Raw genomic sequence first — 23628 nt, 5'->3', positions numbered from 1 at the left:
GCTTTTCGGTAGAGCACAGGGCCGGAAAGCTACAGGGCAATGCCGATGCCTTGTCAAGGACGCATTGCATGACGGCGAAAGGTGTCCGACCCCACAGGCTCGAACAGAGGGGGAGGGTATGTGAGACAATGACCGGCAAGGTGCTGGAGGGCAGGTATGTGTCGCCTAGGATGCTCTCCTATGCTGCCTTGGGGAGCGCTTGGGCAGATGCGTGCCACCGAGCAGCCTGGGCTCGGTGGAGGAAGCCGGCAGTATAGTGTTAGTAGCATTAAGCCACTAACACGTTGTAGTATGTAAGTGGCTCCAAGCCACATAATCCGGGCCGGCTTTTCCTGGAGTGACCAAAGTGAAGGGTGGGATGGTCACTCCCACGTACCAGGTGGGGCTGGTACCAGGCCTTATAAAGCCTGGGCCTACAGGGCCAGGAGGAGAGCTGAGACCTCTGCAGGTCTGAGAGTCCTGGCTGGCTGTGTGCAGGAGCCATTTGTGTTACCAGTGTGTAGACAGGGACGCTCCATGTATAGTAAGTGCTCAGACGAGCAGGACTTACATTATGTTTGCCTGATGTTAAGGCCTGTATTTTGCTTTTGTTTGCTTGGAAATAAACCCAGGCAAAGCCTGGACTAAAGACTTTATCCTATGTGTCACTGTCTCTGACTGCTTATGCCCAGGTTGCTACCGATCCTAAACGCTAATCCCTCACAGCTTATACAGTCAGAGGATCCTACAGCGGGTGTAACTTCTTACACAACAATGAGACCCAGCTACAAAAAGGGAGGGCAACCCTACTTGCAGATCACCTGCAGCTTTCAAAGGAAAGGACAGTGGCACATACTTTTAAAAAAAGCTATTGGTAATAAATGCATTTCTGAATACTATATTTTTATGCAAACAGGGGCGTAACTAAAGGCTCAGGGGCCCAGGTGCAAGAGTTCAGCTGGGCCCCCCTTCCTCCATCTGTACCCATACCAGAGGCGTAACTTGAAGATTCGAGGCCCCAATGCCAAATGCTTTATTCATACTACGAGGCTCGCTATATGGAGAAGAGAGGCCTTATGGGCCCCCTAAAGCTCCTGGGCCCGGGTGCAGCCACATCCCCTGCATCCCCTATAGTTACACCCCTGTATGCAAACTAACCAAGCATTCTGGATTAGAGAAAATCCCTTCAACCTGATTGTGCATCCCTCAATGAAAACAAATCTCAGCATAGTCATTGCCATTATTTCATATCATCTGCTGTATATCACTTGAAGTGAGAAGCTTACGTCGCCATCTACTTAGTAAATAAAGGTATCAACAATTACCAAAGGATCTTTTCTGTAGAAAACACATTTTCAGTAGAACACCTTCAAAGAATTCTCACACTCCCACGCAGCAGCAACTAAAGTCTTATAGAGATGAACAGTTTCTACCGGGGGTTGAGAAAACAGAAAATGGTTGTGGTTACTATGACATTTTGTTCCGTATTTTAGAAAAAGTATCTCTCCATCTATCATCACTTGTTTCATCTGTTATATATTGTATTATAATATAATGTAATACAATAGATGAAACAAATGCTAATGAATGGATGGATAATTGTTCTAAAATACGGAACAAAATGTCATAGTAACCACAACCATTTTCTGTCTTCTCAACCCCCGGTAGAAACTGTTTATCTCTTTAACCCCTTAGTGACCAGCAAATCGCCGTTTTACGTCCTGGTCTGCTGGGCTTAATTCCCAAAGGATGTAAAAACATGCTTCCTCTGGGAATGAAAGCCCTGCAGGCTCTGGACATGACAGCTTCATGCTGCCGGTTACTGGATGTAGCCGACAGCATAGAGCTGTCATCCCGGGCTGCGGGACCCCATTCCCGGTCACGCGATTGCCGGTATCCACTGGATCGCGTTAAAGTCAATGTACAGTAAATAAAAGTTAAATTTCAGCTCGCCTTATGGATCGGATCCATAAGGGGAGCTGAGGATACTCACCCCCCCGTCCTCTGCGATGTCCAGCGGCTTCCTCATCCTCCTATGACCTGCCGCCGGCGTCTGCGCATCCATGCCAGACGCATATCGTCACACGCATGTGCAGAGGGCCGGGCGGCCCGGGAAATTTGAAAACTTTCTGCTTCTGGCTAGTATGAGTAGCTGAGAGCAGGGAGCTGTAACCGGGAGCCGCAGTATGCGGTTCCCGGTCACATGATCGCTGCTATCCAATGGATAACAGTGATCATGTAAAAGTTTTAAAAAGTGTGAAAAAAAAGAAAAAAGTTTGTTTCATCTTCCCTCATGGATCATATCCATGAGGGTGGATGAAATTAGGTACCTAAGGCCCACGGATTTATCCGCAGATTTTATCCAGGCTTCTGTGCAAGTGTCCATTGATAAAATGGCGGACACAGGTGCAAAAGCCACAGATTGCCGGGGTAATTTAAAATCTCCCTGCACCTGGCTACTAAATGTAGCCAAGATCCAGTAGGTTTCATGGGGGGGGGGGGCAAAATACGCGGTTCCCAGTCACGTGATTGCCTTTATCTGTTAAAAGTAAAAAAAAGCTAAAGTTTCACCTCCCGTCACGGATCCGATCCATGAGGGGAGGTGAAATTACTTAACCAAGGCCACCGGAGATGTCCCCTAATGGGATCCTTATCCGTGGACCTTTTCCTAGCTTTGGCACATGTGCCCATTGCCAAAATGGTGAAGCAAGCGCAGAAACTAGAGAGGGCAGGAGGAAATTTTAAATCTCCTTGCTCCTGGCTACTAAAGGTAGCCGAGAGCTTGGAGATGTCACGGTGAGTGTTCCTCGGTCACGTGATCGCCATTATCCAGTGGATAATGGCGATCATGTAAAAGTTAAAAGACATTTAAAGTCTGACGCTCTGTTCAGTTTAGGCCCAGTTGTGCATTCAGACAGAAGATTAGGGCCACAATGGGTATGTTTCTGAACACGGGACAAATGGGGGTATCCATTTTGGGGTGAAAGGCTTCATTCATATGTGTGCTGTACAAAAAAATATTTTTAAAATGACACAATTGCCAAAGAAACAAAAATCTTAATTTTTTCCTTCTGCTTTGCTTCGATTCATTCAAAAATGATGGCGGCAAAATTCGCAGTACACCCCTAGATGAATTCGTTAAGGGGTCTAGTTTTCAAAATGGGGTAATTTGTTGTACATACGGACAGAAGATTAGGGCCACAATGGGTATGTTTATGAACACAGGACAAACAGGGGGATCCATTTTGGGGTGCAAGTCCATATTTTCATGTGCACTAAAGAAAAAAATCCTGTGTTTAAAATGACATATTTGCAAAAATATGAAATTGTTTTTTTTCTCGTCTAAATTGCATTAATTCCTGAAAAGAACCTGTGGGGTCAAAATACTCCTGACCCCCCTCAGTGAATACATTAAGGGGTGCAGTTTTAAAAATGGGGTCATTTGTGGGGGTATCTATCATTGTGACATCTATGAGCATTTGCAATCTTGGCTTGGTGCAGTAAAACAAAGTGTTTCTCAAAATGTTAATAATTAATGTTAAATTTGTACGTCGCCTAAATGGTTAAAAAAACTAAGGATTTTCCAATGTGCTTCCAGAATAAATAAACAGACGGAAATATATATCTTATTGAAAATTTATATATAATGTTTGCACATATTTGAGATATTGCATTTGGAAATGTGAATAAATGACGATTTTTTTCAAACTTTTCCCAATTTTGGCGCTTTTAATAAATATACAAAAATTCTATCAGTCTATTTCCTCCGCTTAAATGAAGTACAATATGTGGCGAAAAAACAATCACTTGGATATGCAAAACCTTAAGGGCTCAGTCACACGGGCGCATCGGCACCTGTGCACAGGCGCCGATGCACCCGTGTGACTAAGCCCTTACTGCAGGAAGAAGACAGCCGTACTTCAAGACGGACATCTCTCTGCAGTGCTAAAGAAAGAACACATGACTGTCAATGAAGCCGGTCACATGTTCTTTCTCCTGGGGCTGCAGAAAGAGGTCCGTCTTGAGGTATGGCCGTCTCCCTCCTGCAGTAACACGGGCGCAGATACGCCCGTGTAACTGAGCCCTTACGGTGTTATTCCATGTTAAAGTGACACATGTCAGATTTCCAAAATTTGGCCTGGTCATTAAGAAGCAAACAGGCTTGGTCACTAAGGGGTTAAGACTTTAGTTTAATTTTTTCATGTTTAGCGATACACAATATAAAGATGTAGTGAGAGCATTAACATGACAGACGGCTATAATCTATGAAACTGAGCATGCTCACAACATTCATTTTTGTGAATGAGTGCCCAAAGTGTGCTTTTAGAAAAGCTGCCTAGAGGAGAGCCATGTACTGACAGGTGGTCCAATGAAGTATGATGGCAGAAGGGGTATCTAGCACCCCTAAACTCTGGATCAAGGTTCTGTAGAGCTTGCCCTGCCTACTCAATGCCTACTTGGCATCGTATAGGTGTATGTCTCATGACACATTTAAAGCGACCCTTCGTTCATGGACAAACAAAGATGGCCATACTGCTGTTTTGACTATCTAATGCACACTGTGCATTAGTAAGCATCAGTAGTCTACATCAGTGTTCCTCAACTCCAGTCCTCAGGGACCCCCAACAGGTCATATTTTCAGGATTTCATTAGTATTGCACAGGTGATATAATTATCATCAGTGCCTCAGACGTTGCAACAGGTGTTCTTACCATAGGATATCCTGAAAACATGACCTGTTGGTGGTCCCCGAGGACTGGAGTTGAGAAACACTGGTCTACATTACATTAAACCTGCTTTGATTGGCCAACACTTCTCATGTGGGCAGCACTGGTTAATCAAAGCAGGCTCAAACTAATGATACATACAATAGGTCATCAATAGTTGATCGGCAGGGGTCTGCCACTTGGGATCTACGCTGAACAGCTGATCCTACAGCCCACTGTCAGTGTAATGGAGCCAAATGTACACATCGGTGGTCAGGACCGGAAGTGTAATAGAAGGCTTCACTTCCATTAAAATGGGAACAATGCCTTCTATTACACTTCTAGCCCTGGCCACTGATGTAGACTTCTGGCCCAGCTGCACTGACAGTGGATCAGAAGATCAGCTAATTGACGGAGATCCTGAGTGACGGACCCCTGCCAATCAGCTATTGATGACCTATCCTGAGGATAGGTTATCGAAAGTACATGCCTGGAATATCTCTTTAATCCAATAGTCAGGTAGTCTAAATCATGATAACCTAATTTGGCAAGGTTTCCAATCACTATATATAACTTCTGAAATACACATTCTGAAGTGTATGAGACAATAATATTCTCCCTAGCAGAAGATGTGAGTGAGTAAAGCTATAGAGTAGACCGAATATAAATGCAACCTACGGTGTCATTTTCAGTTTTTAAGTGATCTATTACTCTATTACCATAAGCAAACATTTTTAGAATGTCAGAATTTTTTTTCCAATACGATAATTTGTCTTTCACATTGGTTATATTTGCATTTCTCTTGGCAATGTTAAAAGTGCAAATCCTGTCAAATGGCCTTTGTCACAAATCTTGCATATATAGCAGGCTCAGGCTGTGAAGAGAATAATTATTATCAACGTGTCATTGGGATACTGACATAAAATAACAAGTTATTCTGAGCCGTGCGAGTATCATTCACGTATCCTCTCAGTATCACAGTGTACCAGAACAACATCTGTTTTAGATTTCATGTGAAGGTTTCTGGCACAGCTTTTCCTTGCTGTCACCATTCTATGATTAAGGAGATGCAAATGAGAAAATATTCTGATTCGGTCCTTCATTAATTATGGATAATTCATAATCGTATCTGCTAGTGAAAGGGAAAACAAGTTCTGTAAAGGACTTCATAAATAAAGTGATTCAACTCATCGTTTGAGAAATTGCACTGACACGTCACACATCTTCCATTTACTTCTGCCTTTGCCGCTTCACCTTCAGCTCACTTATTGATTGCTGATCTGTGCTGAAATTTTAACTCTACCATAGAATTCGATCAATAAGCAGCAGGCGTTCGGATCATTAGTATTAAGGCATAGTCTTTCTCTAAAACACATTATACTGATTTTTTTAAATTCCGTTTCCATGCCTTTAAACTATATTACAGTATTGTTTGACAAGTGCAACCAGTATTTGTAGAAACGTACTCATACAGTGTACCTGCACTTTCACTTTGGAGCACTCCTGCTCCGGCAGCCGTGTTCGGCTCCTTCCGACGGCCCCATATAGCCTTATTTAGCACTATATAGGGCCATCTTCTGCTGCAGAAAGAAGCTGAAAATGGCCAATGGAGAAGTAGTGCTCCGAAGTGAGAGTGCAGGTACTCTTTAATGGGACTGGAGTTGTTATAGAGACTTCAATATACCTCCTAAACCATTATGAACTAGAAAAATCCTCCTACGTATTTACTCATTCTCTATTGCTTTCAATCCACTGTATACATTGCTGAGAAACTGGCTTTAGATATTACTACTTACCTCCAATTATGGATATTAAATCACTTTAGAACTAAAGTTTTAGGCTGATTCATTTTTTTAACATAATTTTCTTAACACTGAAACGCTGTTTTTCTGATACAAAGCTTCAAATCCCCCTTAAGAGTGTAGTTTCACACTTAGGTTCTAACAATCTGGCTGAAGCTGTCACTGGGGGAAGCTTAAAAGATCAACCGCACCTTTTTTAATGTACAGAATAGGTCGTTCTAAGCATTTTTTCCAGTAGGGCTTAATAGCTTATTCTGTGCATTTTACTTGTATAACCCTTTTCAGCTAGGCAGCTAGGTGAATACAGCACAGAGAAATGTGTCTTCATGTAACTGCATTGCAGAAGAGCGAGCTCGGGCTTTGCCTGCATTGTTCTCTCTAGTGCAGGCACAGCTGTTTTCTTATAACAGGGTATTAATAAATGGCTGCTATATATTATTTTCATTTTCAAGATGTGTGCACCAGTGCTGGTGTTACTATTTTCCTGCCCCACTGCTGCTGCCTTTCCCAGAAGCTGTGTAAGGAGAAGCCATTCTGTGCTACAGATGGCTTCTTCTCCTCACAGCGTGCCAGTTCCCTGCCAGACCCGAGGCACTACAGTTGTGACATACAATACTGTACACCTGATGCACTGAGACCCTGATGGTGCAATGAGTGTGGTGGGGAACTTGCACGCTCTGAAGCGCAGAATAGCTTCTCCGTGCACAGCACTGGGGGATAGAGTTAGCAAGACTGGGGAGGAATACCACCAGTTCTGGGGAAATATCTTGGGACACAGGAGGACTAAGTAGGGTTCAAAATCGATATAACATAAAAACACACATTTATTAATACCCTGTTATATGGAAATAGCTGTAACTGCACTAGAGAGAACAGTGCAGGTACAGCTGGAGCTTCCTCTTCTGCTATGCAGTTAGGTAATGTCTACATCTAGCTGCAAAGAAATGTACAGAACAGGCTAATAAAATATATTGCAAAAATGCTTAGAATCACCTATTATGTACAATAAAAAAAGAGTGCATTTACTCTTTCGTTTCTTGAGGACCAGAAAATAGCCACCTCTCCTTTTAGGCGGTGTCTAATCTGGTGATTCAGCTCCATTTACTTGAATAGATAGGAGATGCATATGAACAGACAAGGTGTGGTTTCAGAAACAATGCAGACCCCTTTTTCTAGTCTTTAACAAACCCCTTTAAGGGCTTACTGTATATCGATTTACTATTGTGTTTAATAGGAGTTGTCTGCACTCAGTGCCCCTTAGTGGTGGTTGTAGAAAGTCTAAATTTTTCATTTAACTTTTTGGCTATGTAAAGCAAAGCATGAAATTTGTAGATCTGTGTTGTATAAGTCCAACCATTACAAAGATTAATTATGAAATCCGTTAGTTGTGGACCTAAACTAAATTGTTATATATAGTTGGAGGAATATTTTAAACATTTTAAATGCTTGAACTACATGTGAAAATAATGTGAAAGCAAGATATACCAGTTTCAGCTGATTCTAAAGTGTCTTATGAGTGAAAACAAGTTTTAATAATTCTAATTTTGTTCAATCTGACCAAATAAAGGTTTGGTTAACAGTTTCAATAACCCTTTAAAAAAGACATATGTCCATCCAGTTCAGCCCATTATACCCAAACGTTGATCCAGAGGAAGGCAAAGAAAAACCCCAATGAGTTGGAAGCCAATTTTTCCCATTTAAGGAAAAAAATTCCTTCCTGACTCCAATATGGCAATCGAAATAATCCCTGGATCAACAACCCTTGAGTATAACATATAATATTGTATTGCTCAAGAAAGGCGTCCAGGCCCCTCTTAAAATTTTTTATCGAATAGGCCATCACCACATCCTCAGGCAGAGAGTTCCATAGTCTCACTGCTCTTACAGTAAAGAACCCCCTTCTATGTCGGTGTAGAAATGATAATGCACAATGCCCATAGTCAGGCTAGTCATCAATCATTTCAACACTAAATTTGCCATGTTGTACATCCCTGAAAATAACATTTGTGTAGACAAGTTCCTCATCCATTTCAAAGGGAGGCTTAAATTCTGTCAATACCGGGCAGGAGTACCTCAGGGTAAAACCACAGTTTTCACATTTATGAATAATAGGATTCCAGAATTGAATCCCCAGACTGTTCCCCTTACCTATGAGTCAGTATAAAAATAGTGTGGGATTTGATGCTCCCACTGCTGGACCGGGATTATCACCTCTGCATACATAATTTCTATACCAGTGTTAGTGAAATGTATATGACCCCATTTTCCCTATCCATTTTATAGTATGCTCCTTCCATTTTGTATGAAATAGTCTGTGTCAATGTTTTGCACTTTTCCTTTAACAAGATTTACTGAAATGTATTGAACAATAAAAAGGGACCACGAAACCACGATGATTAGAACATTCCAAGGTCCTAGATTGAATGGCTCGGGTCGTAGCGCTCTGTTCTCCCATTTGATCTTAAATAGAGATGAGTGAACGTACTCGTCCGAGCTTGATACTCGTTCGAGTATTAGCGTGTTCGAGATGCTCGTTACTAGAGGCGAGTACCACGCGATGTTCGAGTTACTTTCACTTTCATCTCTGAGATGTTAGCGCGCTTTTCTGGCCAATAGAAAGACAGGGAAGGCATTACAACTTCCCCCTGTGACGTTCAAGCCCTATACCACCCCCCTGCAGTGAGTGGCTGGCGAGATCAGGTGTCACCTGAGTATATAAATCGGCCCCTCCCGCGGCTCGCCACAGATGCATTCTGACAGAGATCAGGGAAAGTGCTGCTGCTGGTGCTGCTGCTATAGGGAGAGCGTTAGGAGTTATTTTAGGCTTCAAGAACCCCAACGGTCCTTCTTAGGGCCACATCTGACCGTGTGCAGTACTGTTGAGGCTGCTTTTAGCAGTGTTGCACAATTTTTTTTTTTTTGTATATCGGCCGTGCAGAGCATTGCGTCCGCAGTCTGCAGTCATTGTACAGAGTATAGGGGCAGTACTGGTGAGGCAGGGAAAGAGATATTCAGGCTATATACGCAGTGGGCTTTTTCCAAAAAATTGATCGCCGTCATCCCGCCAGAGGGAAACAGTATACATAATATTATACGCTGCCTACAGTATCTATCTGCTGGGGGTTGTAGTCCTAATTAATACGCAGCTAAGCGTTACAGCAGGCTTGCGCAAAATTGTTTCCTGGATCTGCTGTCTCTGTTACATGATCGCCGTCATCCCGCCAGAGGGAAACAGTATACATAATATTATACGCTGCCTACAGTATCTGTCTGCTGGGGGTTGTAGTCCTAATTAATACGCAGCTAAGCGTTACAGCAGGCTTGCGCAAAATTGTTTCCTGGATCTGCTGTCTGTTACATGATCACCGTCATCCCGCCAGAGGGAAACAGTATACATAATATTATACGCTGCCTACAGTATCTATCTGCTGGGGGTTGTAGTCCTAATTAATACGCAGCTAAGCGTTACAGCAGGCTTGCGCAAAATTGTTTCCTGGATCTGCTGTCTCTGTTACATCAGCGCTGTCATCCCGCCAGAGGGAAACAGTATACATAATATTATACGCTGCCTACAGTATCTATCTGCTGGGGGTTGTAGTCCTAATTAATACGCAGCTAAGCGTTACAGCAGGCTTGCGCAAAATTGTTTCCTGGATCTGCTGTCTCTGTTACATGATTGCCGTCATCCCGCCAGAGGGAAACAGTATACATAATATTATACGCTGCCTACAGTATCTGTCTGCTGTATCAGCTCAGCATTTAAAAAAAATAGAAGCAAAATACTTAAGGCCAACTACTGGCCTTTGGCCACTTGACTGCTTCTGCGCTGTGAATTCCACTAGCTCAGTCATACGCACCTACGTCTTACTACAGGCGTGCGCAAAATTGTTTCCTGGCTCTGCTGTGCGTTCCGTAAGGGAAGTCAGCCTCTAACCACAGGCCAATAAGCGGCACATTTAATTACAGTGTTCTGTTTCTGCACTACTGGTAATACAGCATGCTGAGGGGTAGGGGTAGGCCTAGAGGACGTGGACACGGGTGAGGACGCGGAGGCCCAAGTCAGGGTGTGGGCACAGGCCGAGCTCCTGATCCAGGTGTATCGCAGCCGACTGCTGCGGGATTAGGAGAGAGGCACGTTTCTGGCATCCCCACATTCATCTCACAATTAATGGGTCCACGCGGTAGACCTTTATTAGAAAATGAGCAGTGTGAGCAGGTCCTGTCGTGGATGGCAGAAAGTGCATCCAGCAATCTATCGACCACCCAGAGTTCTGCGCAGTCCACTGCTGCAACTCTGAATCTTCTGGCTGCTGCTCCTCCTTCCTCCCAGCCTCCTCACTCCATTACAATGACACATTCTGAGGAGCAGGCAGACTCCCAGGAACCGTTCTAGGGCCCCTGCCCAGAATGGCCAGCAATGGTTCCTCTCCCACCGGAGGAGTTTGTCGTGACCGATGCCCAACCTTTGGAAAGTTCCCGGGGTCCAGGGGATGAGGCTGGGGACGTCCGGCAACTGTCTCAAGAGCTTTCAGTGAGTGAGGAGGACGATGACGATGAGACACAGTTGTCTATCACTCAGGTAGTAGTAATTGGAGTAAGTCCGAGGGAGGAGCGCACAGAGGATTCGGAGGAAGAGCAGCAGGACGATGAGGTGACTGACCCTACCTGGTGTGCAACGCCTACTGAGGACAGGTCTTCAGAGGGGGAGGTAAGTGCAGCAGCAGGGCAGGTTGGAAGAGGCAGTGCGGTGGCCAGGGGTAGAGGCAGGGCCAGACCGAATGATCCACCAACTGTTTCCCAAAGCGCCCCCTCACGCCATGCCACCCTGCAGAGGCCGAGGTGCTCAAAGGTCTGGCAGTTTTTCACTGAGAGTGCAGACGACCGACGAACAGTGGTGTGCAACCTTTGTCGCGCCAAGATCAGCCGGGTAGCCACCACCACCAGCCTCACCACCACCAGCATGCGCAGACATATGATGGCCAAGCACCCCACAAGGTGGGACGAAGGCCGTTCGCCGCCTCCGGTTTGCACCGCTGCCTCTCCCCCTGTGCCCCAACCTGCCACTGAGATCCAACCCCCCTCTCAGGACACAGGCACTACCGTCTGCTGGCCTGCACCCACACCCTCACCCCCGCTGTGCTCGGCCCCATCCACCAATGTCTCTCAGCGCACCGTCCAGCCGTCGCTAGCGCAAGTGTTGGAGCGCAAGCGCAAGTACGCCGCCACGCACCCGCACGCTCAAGCCAAATTTATCAGCCTGGAGATGCTGCCGTATAGGGTTGTGGAAACGGAGGCTTTCAAAGGTATGATGGCGGTGGCGGCCCCGCGCTACTCAGTTCCCAGTCGCCACTACTTTTCCCGATGTGCCGTCCCAGCCCTGCACGACCACGTCTCCCGCAACATTGTACGTTCCCTCACCAACGCGGTTACTGCCAAGGTCCACTTAACAATGGACACGTGGACAAGCACAGGCGGGCAGGGCCACTATATCTCCCTGACGGCACATTGGGTGAATTTAGTGGAGGCTGGGACAGAGTCAGAGCCTGGGACCGCTCACGTCCTACCCACCCCCAGAATTGCGGGCCCCAGCTCGGTGGTGGCATCTGCGGCTGTGTATGCTTTCTCCACTAAACCACCCTCCTCCTCCTACGCAACCTCTGTCGCGCAATCAAGATGTGTCAGCAGCAGCACGTCGCCAGCAGTCGGTGTCGCGCGGCGTGGCAGCACAGTGGTGGGCAAGCATCAGAAGGCCGTGCTGAAACTACTCAGCTTAGGAGATAAGAGGCACACGGCCCACGAACTGCTGCAGGGTCTGACAGAGCAGACCGACCACTGGCTTGCGCCGCTGAGCCTCCAACCGGGCATGGTCGTGTGTGACAACGGCCGTAACCTGGTGGCGGCTCTGCAGCTCGGCAGCCTCACGCACGTGCCATGCCTGGCCCATGTCTTTAATTTGGTGGTTCAGCGCTTTCTGAAAAGCTACCCACACTTGTCAGACCTGCTCGGAAAGGTGTGCCGGGTCAGCGCACATTTCCGCAAGTCCAAGACGGACGCTGCCACCCTGCGGACCCTGCAATATCCGTTTAATCTGCCAGTGCACCGACTGCTGTGCGACGTGCCCACACGGTGGAACTCTATGCTCCACATGTTGGCCAGACTCTATGAGCAGTGTAGAGCTATAGTGGAATACCAATTCCAACATGGGCGGCGTAGTGGGTGTCAGACTCCTCAATTCTTTACAGAAGAGTGGGCCTGGTTGGCAGCCATCTGCCAGGTCCTTGGAAACTTTGAGGAGTCTACACAGATGGTGAGCGTGGATGCTGCAATCATTAGTGTCACCATTCCTCTGCTATGCCTCTTGAGAAGTTCCCTGCAAAGCATAAAGGCAGACGCTTTGTGCTCGGAAACGGAGGCGGGGGAAGACAGTATGTCGCTGGATAGTCAGAGCACCCTCATGTCTATATCTCAGTGCGTTGAGGAGGAGGAGCATGAGGAGGATGAGGAGGAGGGGGAAGAGACAGCTTGGCCCACTGCTGAGGGTACCCATGCTGCTTGCCTGTCATCCTTTCAGCGTGTATGGCCTGAGGAGGAGGAGGAGGATCCTGAAAGTGATCTTCCTAGTGAGGACAGCCATGTGTTGCGTACAGGTACCCTGGCACACATGGCTGACTTCATGTTAGGATGCCTTTCTCGTGACCCTCGCGTTACATGCATTCTGGTCACTACGGATTACTGGGTGTACACACTGCTCGACCCACGGTATAAAGAGAACCTTTCCACTCTCATACCCGAAGAGGAAAGGGGTTCGAGAGTGATGGTATACCACAGGACCCTGGCGGACAAACTGATGGTAACATTCCCATCCGACAGCGCTAGTGGCAGAAGGCGCAGTTCCGAGGGCCAGGTAGCGGGGAGGCGCGGAGATCAGGCAGCATGTACAGCGCAGGCAGGGGAACACTCTCCAAGGCCTTTGACAGCTTTATGGCTCCCCAGCAAGACTGTGTCACCGCTCCCCAGTCAAGGCTGAGTCGGCGGGAGCACTGTAAAAGGATGGTGAGGGAGTACGACCGTCCACCGTGACGCCTCTGCCCCCCACAACTACTGGGTGTCGAAGCTGGACACGTGGCCTGAACTCGCGCTGTATGCCCTGGAGGTGCTTGCTTGTCCTGCGGCTAGCGTCTTGTCAGAGAGGGTGTTTAGTGCGGCTGGGGGAATCATCACGTATATGCGTACCCGCCTGTCAACCGACAGTGCCGACAGGCTAACACTCATCAAGATGAACAAAGCCTGGATTTCCCCAGACTTCTCTTCTCCACCAGCGGACAGCAGCGATACCTAAGCAATACGTAGGCTGCACCCGCGGATGGAAGCATCGTTCTCTATCACCATCAAAAACGGGGACATTTTAGCTTCATCAATCTGTGTATTCTATTCATCCTCCTCCTCCTGAAACCTGACGTAATCACGCCGAACGGACAATTTTTCTTAGGCCCACAAGGCTCAGTCATATAATTTTTGTAAACAATTTTTATACGTTTCAATGCTCATTAAAGCGTTGAAACTTGCACCTGAACCAATTTTTATTTTAACTGGGCTGCCTCCAGGCCTAGTTACAAATTAAGCCGTCTGACTAAGGCCTTACCCTGAAAAACTTGCCCTGTGTGTAGAGGATTGCTTCAAAGCGTACCACACATCCATGGATTATTAATTACCGTAGCTTTTTTACTTACTCAGTTAATAACATCACCTTATTATACCCTGAAGTACTCTGCATAGCTTTCTCATGCACTCACATCATAAATTGAAATACCAATAAAAACCCAAAGAAAACGACAACCCCTTATTATACCCTTTTTAAAAATCCTTGAGAGCTGTCGTTTCCAAAATTTACAATTACAATTACAAGCTTATGATGTGCATGAAGCCCTCTATCCACAAGTTGGCACAAGTTAGGCAAAACATTTTTGGCACTGAAATGGCATATCTTTGGAAAACTTTTCACTTTGTACTAATTTATTCCTGGGAAACACATTTCTGAAACACTTGTGGGGTCAAAACACTGATTGTACCATTTGATAAGTTTATTGGGAGTTTCCAAAATGGAGTCACTTCTAGTTAGCTACTTTTTTAAATCTCACCTCATAGCCTCTGCAATGACAGCCAATGCTGTGTGAATCACCAAATTAGGACCCAAATGCGCAAGGTGTTGTTTAGCTCCTGAGCCTTGAAGTATTTCAAGACTAAACATTAGGGCCACATGAAGGCTGTTTTTAAAAACAGAAAATACTGCAAAGTAATTTTTCAGCTGACTTTTTACAGTTGCGCTGAAATTGCATATGTGGGGAAAATATTTGGCAATTTTCACTTTGCACCATCCATTGTGCATTCATTTTTGGGAAACAACTGGTTAAAACATTCACTACCCCCCTGATGAATTCCTGTAAGGATCTAGTTTCCAAAACTTATCTTAGCAAAATCTGCACTCCAAAAGCCAAATAGTGCTCCTTCACTTCTGAGCTGTGCCATGTGCCCAAACAGCAGTTTACATTCACATATGGGGCATTTCCATACTTGGAATAAATTAGGTAGCAAATTGTGGGGTGCTTTATTTCCTGTGTTCTGCCCCCTCGCCCAAAAACAATTGGGTGCTAAACCTGTGTTTTATTGGAAAAACTGTAATTTTTCACTTTTACTTCTAAATGAAATAAAAGGACGTCTAAATAAAGGATGCCAACATAAAGCGGACATATGGTAAATGTAATGTATCAACTGTTTTGTGTGGTATGGCTATCAGTTTTACAAGTAGAAATTTTCAAAATATCGAAAAATGCAAATTTTTCCAAATTTTCTGTAAATTTAGCGAAATAAATGCAAAAAATATCAAACTCATTTTAGAACTCACATAAAGTACAATGTGCGACGAACAAAACAAACTCAGAATCACTCGAATAAGAAAAAGCATTCTAAAGTTATCATATAAAGTGACACAGCAGAATTGAAAAATTGGGCCAAAACTGACTCCAAGGGGTTAATAGCGGATGTGTCTTTAAACTAGTAAGTTTATGCAGAGGTTCTCCACTCAAATGAATCTATTTGAATACCAAACCGCTGCTTAGAACAGGAATTTTCATTGTATTTGTAAGATTATTGTCTATTAGCACTTTCTCATTATGACCAAAATAAAGGCTTAGAAGGAATATGATAAGAAGTAAAATTACTAACCGGTGCTGCTCTGGATTGTCCTCACGGTAGTCGTTGTGCGTGGAGGTGATGACGGTCGAAGTATCACACTGTCATCATCTTGGGAACATCCTTTCTCAATTGCTCTAACATAGCTGTGGCTTCGCATTCGAAAAGAGCCGTGCATTGGAAGATCCAGCGCTTCCACTGCCTGAGATTCTAGTTCACTAAAAACGGACTCGCATACCGATTCAAACTGGCCATTGACTTCCATTTCACTAACCTGAAACATGAAAAAACGTTCTTGTAGGCACATATTTGTATAGCATATTTATTATATCATAGTATGTGCATTTATTGGAATGTATTAAGTGGGTTTGCCTGCAGTCCTATGTGAAATCAGAGAAAGCACACAATGATACTAGAGTGAGTTCTATCAAATGAAAATGAAGCTGTGTACTGTATCAAAAAATCAGTTGGTCATGGTCAGACTAAGTCAAACTGACAGAAGGGAAACAGTAAAGCACACAGTAATGTGTTACAACAGCGGTATGAAGAAAAGCTTGTCTTCTCTACCTGCTAACCAAGAACAGGAAACTGAGACTACAGTGAGTATAATTGATGAGTATTGCTGTTTATTTAGTCTGACCATTTTTGATTTCTACTATATCACACAGATTGTGGGAAATTACATCATAGATTGATCCTGTCAAAAGTGTTTCTGCTGCCGTGTTTTCCCCCCAAAAAACCCTACACCTAAAAAAAGCCCTACCATGATTTTTGGCTATTTCCGGAGAGGCTTGAAATATAAGCCCTACACTGAAAATAAGCCCTAGCTAGACTACATAAAAAAATGAATACATTACCTAAAAGCCGTGGTCATGGTCCCTCCCGCTGCTTTTTCGAAGTTTCATAGTTCTGTGTGAATCCTGCACTCCTCGGCTGCTGACAGATCATCACTTTCTGGTCGCAGGGTTTATAAATCACGCCTCCAGGAAGTGATGGCTCTGATTGGTTCAGCGAGCTCTGCTCTCAGCCAATCAGTGCCGTCATGTTGCTCCAGCATGCACTGCAGGGATTCGCTGAGAGCAGCGCTCGCTGAACCAATCAGACCCATCACTTCCTTGAGGTGAGATTTATGAATCCTGCGACCAGCCAGTGATGTTCTGTCGGTGGCCGAGGAATGCAGGATATGTGGTGGAGCTACAGAACCTCGGAGACCAGCGATTGGGACCTGGACTGCACCGGCTAGATAAGTAAAATAAGCCATTCTCTGAAAATAAGACCTAGTGCCTCTTTTGGGGCAAAAATTAATGTAACACGGGGTCCTATTTTCGGGAAAACATGGTAGTGGTGGTGATATTATACTATGGAAAAATTAATACTTGGCACTCTTGGCACTGAGATTAGAGATGAGCGAGCGCACTCAATCGAGTAGCAGTCTTATCGAGTAACTGTGTACTCGCCCAAGCAGCATACGGGGGGCGGCGGGGGGAGAGTGAGAGAGATCTCTCTCCCCCCCCCGCTGCACCCCGCTGGCCCCCCCGCATGCTACTTGGGCGAGTACACAGTTACTTAATAAGACTGCTACTCGTTCGAGTAGCAGCCTTAACCGAGCGTGCTCACTCATCTCTAACTGAGATCCATTGATATCAAGTAATATTGGTTACTATATCATACTCAAGCTGAATACTGCTGCTGATTAGAGCATGCCACACATAGTCTGCACACAGACTTAAAGGCCATTTACATGCAACGACTGTTGTTTAAACAAAGCGGGGGGTGTATTATGCTGTCTTATGTATTTATTTTTCTTCAGGAATCAGCAGAACTGTTTTAAGTATGAGAAATTAATAGTTTTTCTATAAATACCATACTGCTTGCATGATGATAGCAGCTTCTTGGTTGACAAGCTGGGACTGAGAGTCCAATCATTGTACTTTTAGAATTAATAATGTTTTCAACTTAGAAGCAGTGGGGCAATGGGGTCTTTTAAGAGAGAGGAATTCTTGGGACCAAGTCCTTTCATAACTTTCCATATTTTGCTCTGCACATTCTCTACGTATAGTTTATATATATTTGACTAAATACACACACACATATATAACAATATATTCTCTATTTATAGTTTTTATATATATTTTACTACATACAATTTCTTGTCATTCTTTTGATATAGTAAAGAAAAAAAATCTGAATAATAAATTCTACTCCATAATTGCTACAGCATTAGGATTTCTAGGCCATAGTTAGAAGGATAATACTGACATTTAAGCGGCCCATTCCACTCATCTAGAAGCAAATTGTTTTTTTTTTCTCTAGTACTATTCTGCGGCTTTGATAATGGCTACAATGTATGGCGGTATTGAAGAAGCGGGCATGTGAAAACTCCTCTAAAATACAATGTTCTTTCCGCTATGACTGTCACACATATCTTCCACCATTCACTGTTTTGTAGCTAAAGCCAAGCGTAGAAACACCTTAGAATGCCTTATACACTACATTGTATCAGCAGCTGAGGCTTTTGCTAGGCTGAAAAGGAAATAGTTTAAAAATAGCTTGTAAAAATTACACTAAATGTCCATAAAACTTCATTGTTTCAAACTGATCTTCTTCATATATACAAACTGTAGAGTAAATCGCATTGAGTCTTTGAGGTCTAAAATAGTTTACCGTAAAGACTTTACATTCTTGTGCATTACTATACCCTACATTACTGTACTGTCGGGAGACCTACATATTCTCTAATGACATAGATCATTCTTTTTCTTTCACTGTGAATGCTTATAATCCGCTCTGAACATACAGTACTAGAAGAAAGAAAAGATGCACATTAAGCCATGGATCAATACTAAGTCTTAGAATCCAACTACCTTAAGTGAATTGTGAACTGGTTGGAAGCTCCCCACTCACTCACCTGACTGATTGTGCTCATGGCTCTCATGTAGCTCTCATTCCTAGATCGGAATTTAGGGGATGTAAGGAGGGTTGATGGGTCAAGGGTGTCCATACTTCTATTAATTGAAACTTCACTCACTGCCCTTAAGTAACTGTGGCTCCGGATTTGAAGCTTTGGAGAATGTTCATTTGAGATTCTGAAAAAGAAAAGCAACATTTGAATGTTTTAATTTCACTATTCTTGGAAGAATCACAGCTTTCTGGTAATAAATACTTTTTTCTGGATAGAAGTGACAATTAATATACTAACAATAGGTAGCTGCCATTGATCGGTCATAAGAGTGGAAGCATAAAAGTGCTGCAAGACCTTCAGATATCTGCTGTGCCATGTATTATGGTCACAGTCAACTCTAGTTAAAAAAAACCTAGACACCTTGGCTCTAAAAGTTTACTTTATTTTTATTGTTCCTTTGCTTCCTAAATGAAAATGAAGTAATTTTATAAATAGCCTCTATTAAAAACTTACTACCATTTTGCTGTAGCAAATGGCAATTCATTATGCAGTTTCTGCAGACATGAAAATCAGGTGATGATCAACCTGTGTAAACAGACACTTATTCATCTTTGAACCACAGCCTGTTTACTGTGATTGGAGGCAGACGGGCAGCAGCAAGCTCTGGTCCACTTCACCTCCATTCTCTGAGTGGTCATTGCTCCTGTGTGAAAGCACAGGAGCAATTATTGTTGGGATGACTGTCGGGTGCTTAAGTGCCCAACAGACATCCTGTGATAGCCCCTTAAGGACCAAGCTGTTTTGTACCTTAAGGACCAGAAACTTGTTAGGGATTTTACCCATGTGGCGGTTTTACTGCCCTATTTTGTTTGCTTTAGCTAACAAAATTATTTTTACTCTGTTTTTTTCTTTTTCCATGACATATAGGGCGATTTTTAAAATATCTTTTTCACTGACTTGTTTTCCGTTTTTTGGTTTTATTGGTGGTAAAATGCTAAAAAAAATTTGTTTTTTTTTAACATTTATAGTTATTTTTTTCATTTAGTATATATATGCTAAAATAAAGTATGGAAATCGGTTCCTCTATTTGTTTCGGACATTTTGATATATAGTATGTATGGTTTTAGTTTACAGGGCGCATACGGCGATGGTTTTGGTTGGCGGCGGCTTTGTGTTGTTTTCTTTCTTATGTATGTATTGTTGTTTTATTCTGTTATTTTGTTTTCTTTCATCCGTAGGAGCCCCAGTTACAGGGGAAAACAACCTCTGTAGTGACATTAGTCACTAACAGAGCTGCCCAGGGTCTTGTTTGACCCTCCAGCTTTGCTGAAGCAGAGAACCTTGGCAGTCACATGACCCCCCAGCTACAATAGAGAAAGCTACAGTTCTGCTTTCACTTTCTACTACACAGTGCTCATTGAGCGCTGTGTATTTGGGGAAGGAATGGCAGAAAGGGTTAAAAACCACTCCTGCCTTCTCCTTGGGGTTATCATCTGTCACTAACAGCTGTTAACTCGATCGTGCCTCTGAGGCAGAGGCAGGAGGCTTTAAGCGCCTCTGTAATTTTACTATCGGCGGTGCTTTAAGCCCAGGACCAGGCGCCGTATATTTACTGCGCCTGGTCCTTAATGGGTTAAAGGACCCTAGGGTGAGCCTTGATGACAGAAAACATTAAGGAAATCAAAGCTGAATTATTTTGTAAAGAACGGGAGGAATTTATCATCAGGGGAATTTCTGACAGCTTTTTGGCATTTTTTTTTCTTTTCCAGTTTAAAGATGTGACAAATTTTTCAAACATTGCAAATTGTAGATACATTTGTTGCATCTTTAAATATGTCTAGAGATGTGAAGTTACTTTATATACAACCCGGCGTGAGTGACAGTGAGACCGCAACAAATTTTGCAACTTTTTAAAAAGCCGTATGGTCCTAAAATCTGGCCAAGCAGCAAATCGCCCCAACTTTTCTAGTCACATGAACAGTAGAGTGAGAGGCATAACATCTATTCTTATCTGGTGCAAATCAGTAGCAAACCTGTTTACATTCATTTCTCCCAAAAAAGGTGCAACTTCTAGGAGAATTTTGGCACAACACTAGTACTAAATGTGTCCTGGTTAGAGATGAGCGAGCACCCAAATGCTCGGGTCCGCGTTATTTGAGTCGAGCTTTTCGTAAAATTCGAGAGCTCTACTCGAGTAACGAACCCCATTGACTACAATGGGAGACTCAAGCATTTTTGTATGTTGGACGTCGGGTGTCAAGCTTTTTTTTTTTTCCTAGGTTCGTCTCTCTCTCTCTCTCTCCCCTGCCTGCAGACTAAAATTTTGCCAATGATGCATACTGCGTCGTGGCGGGGAGGGGCCAAAACAGGCACGTCACAGCGGGGAGGAGCCAAAAACTGGGGCGGGGTCGAACACGGCTTGATGCTCGTCTCGAGTAACGAGCACCATCGAGCACGCTAATACTCGAACGAGCATCAAGCTCGGCAGAGTATGTTCGCTCAACTTTAGTCCTGGTATATAAAGTACAAGACATGTTTATTTGCTTTATTTGTGGTATATTGAAATTAATGAGCTGTAGTATGTATGAGAATAGACAGAAACCTCACATCTAGTATTCATTACTGGGAATGACCTGCCAAAATGAGGCAAGATTTAAACTTTGCAAACTGTATATCAGGGGGCTGAAAATGAATGAAGGAATGAAGATTGCCACGTGAAACCTAATCCAATTTACTGTAAAGGCTTATTCACACATGCATAAGCGCATTTATTCATGTGAATACACTGCATATTTCCTGTGTATTTGCGCTGGCCCATTCTCTTCTATTGTGGTGGATAAAACACATTAAAAAAGGGCATACCACATATTTTTTTACATGGCCAAACATCATATGAAAAAATATCCTCATGTGAATTAACCCATTGAAATCAATGGGACCTATTCACTATGTATTATTTGGGAAAGTACTGTGCTGCGCAAATATGCTTGTATGAAGGAGCTCTAACTCAATGTAGCCACTAGTTTATGTAAGAATCATTTTTTTCCATGCCATAGGCTTTTAGGCAATCGTGCATTCTCTGCCTGCGACGAATGACAACTCAGAATTTTTCGCATTAACAGCAGTCATAGTAGATTGTCTTTACATTAAGGCTACATAGTACCTACACAGCATTCTGGTCTTGCACATATTCTTCATTCTTGTGCCCATGTAGAACTGTAGGACAAATAGTATTGCTAACGCAGTAATAGCAACAGTTGTCTGGTCTATTTGTATATGTACTCTTATACAACCAGCGAATTGCCCAAACTGCCACTACAATAGACAATTACCTCTACTTTGGTCCTGCATTGCTCTCCCCAACAGAAAAATACAAATAATTTTTTTCAGCTTCATTTATGGCTCATTGCCCAGATACTTGCAGATGTGACCTCATTGCAATGGGGTATACCTGTCACTCATATATTAATAATGCTAAATGATATAACATAGTTACTAGAGCCCCAATTACGGTCCATCAGTATAATATATAATTAAATAGAAAATTATTGTTCATGTTTTATTGACATAATCTCCACAAAAAGTCAGTTAAAGCTTTTAAGAATTTGTGGTTGTTAATTTGTAATGATCAATACTTAAAGAAAAAATCTAAAATCCTTAAGTTTTCACACTGACCACAATACACAATACTAGTTTGATACGTCCTGTACTGCAGAACAAATTTTGAGCAGTCATCTCATTATTAAAACAGGCAGAATCCCAATGAAAGGTAACACACACACATATATATATATATATATATATATTACATGGGATACACAAAAAACCCACCTGTGTTGCTCCTCCCATTCCCGACCTCTGAAGCCACGTACACACTATTTACCCACTAAGCACTGGGTAGAATAATCATGTGGGTGCAGAGGCCAGCAGCAAGACGAATGACACAGGTGAGCATAACTGTGTTTTTTATTCTGTGCTGGTTCATTCTACCAAATAGGTTTTTAAAATTCTCTGCCCCTCCATTGGCCCCAGGACTCAAACAGTCCACCAGGAAGTTTCCCAGGGGGGTAAAAGGCCAATTAGCCCCTGATCACTCCTACAGTCTGCGGAGTGCCTGTGTAGAGCTGGTATCTACCATATATGGTCACTGTATGGTGGTAATAATGGTCTTTGTACAGTGTTTTTTATTCAGTACCAGTATGGTAATATTAGTCAGCGACTATATAGCGGTAATGTTAATGGTCATGATGTGACGATATTATTAGGATCTTGTATGGTGGAAATATTGGTAATATTGTGTTGGTATACTGGGAAGGTTTGTTCAAAATCCCCACGGAGGTAATATTCGTTACTTGCATAGTACTGTTATCTCTGTTTAAAATGAATGGCTGTATTTACAGGTATATTATACACAGAAAATTGGAGTATAGCTACCTTGTCTTTTAAATATACACTATAGCTCATGAATTTTAATACACTTCCCAAATATTTGATTTTTTGGAAATAAACAAAAGAAACTGGTTTAGGGGAGTCATTAAATATTGTGATCTCTGATAATGGTGGATAATTGGATGAGAGAAAACTAGGAAAATCAAGACGCAATTTACTTGTCAACAAGGTAAAACACGGTTACTTGCCTTACTCATGTTCTATTGAATTAGTGAGCTGTAGTATATGTATATAGTGTCCTTCCAAAATATGTGTTGTGTATCTGTCTCATATCTATCTCATATCTATCTATCTATCTATCTCATATCTACCCATCTCATATCTACCCATCTCATATCTATCCATCCATCTCACATCTATCCATCTCATATCTATCTATCTATCTCATATCTATCTATCCATCCATCCATCCATCCATCTATCTATCTATCTATCTATCTATCTACCTATCTATCTATCTATCTATCTATCTATCTATCTATCTATCTATCTATCTATCTATCTCATATCTATCCATCTATCTCATATCTATCCATCTATCTCATATCTATCTATCGATCTATCTATCTATCACATATCTATCTATCACATATCTATCTAT

The 23628-nt window shown here is 43.2% G+C and overlaps 1 protein-coding gene across 1 annotated transcript in view; it reads right to left on the bottom strand.

Moving 5' to 3' along the window:
• Positions 1 to 23628, bottom strand: part of DLGAP1 (DLG associated protein 1) — a 232579-nt gene that overhangs the window by 136114 nt on the left and 72837 nt on the right. Inside the window, exons 3-4 of the mRNA XM_066579602.1 lie at positions 18585 to 18762; positions 15710 to 15950 (exon numbers count right to left, since the gene is read on the bottom strand). Of these exons, the coding sequence (XP_066435699.1) occupies positions 15710 to 15950; positions 18585 to 18762 (419 nt within the window). The remainder of the gene's footprint in view (positions 1 to 15709; positions 15951 to 18584; positions 18763 to 23628) is intronic.

Source organism: Eleutherodactylus coqui, chromosome 9, assembly GCF_035609145.1.
Source record: "Eleutherodactylus coqui strain aEleCoq1 chromosome 9, aEleCoq1.hap1, whole genome shotgun sequence".
NCBI lineage: Eukaryota > Metazoa > Chordata > Amphibia > Anura > Eleutherodactylidae > Eleutherodactylus > Eleutherodactylus coqui.
Note: the sequence above shows the minus strand (reverse complement) of the source record. Positions and strands in the feature narration are given on the sequence as shown.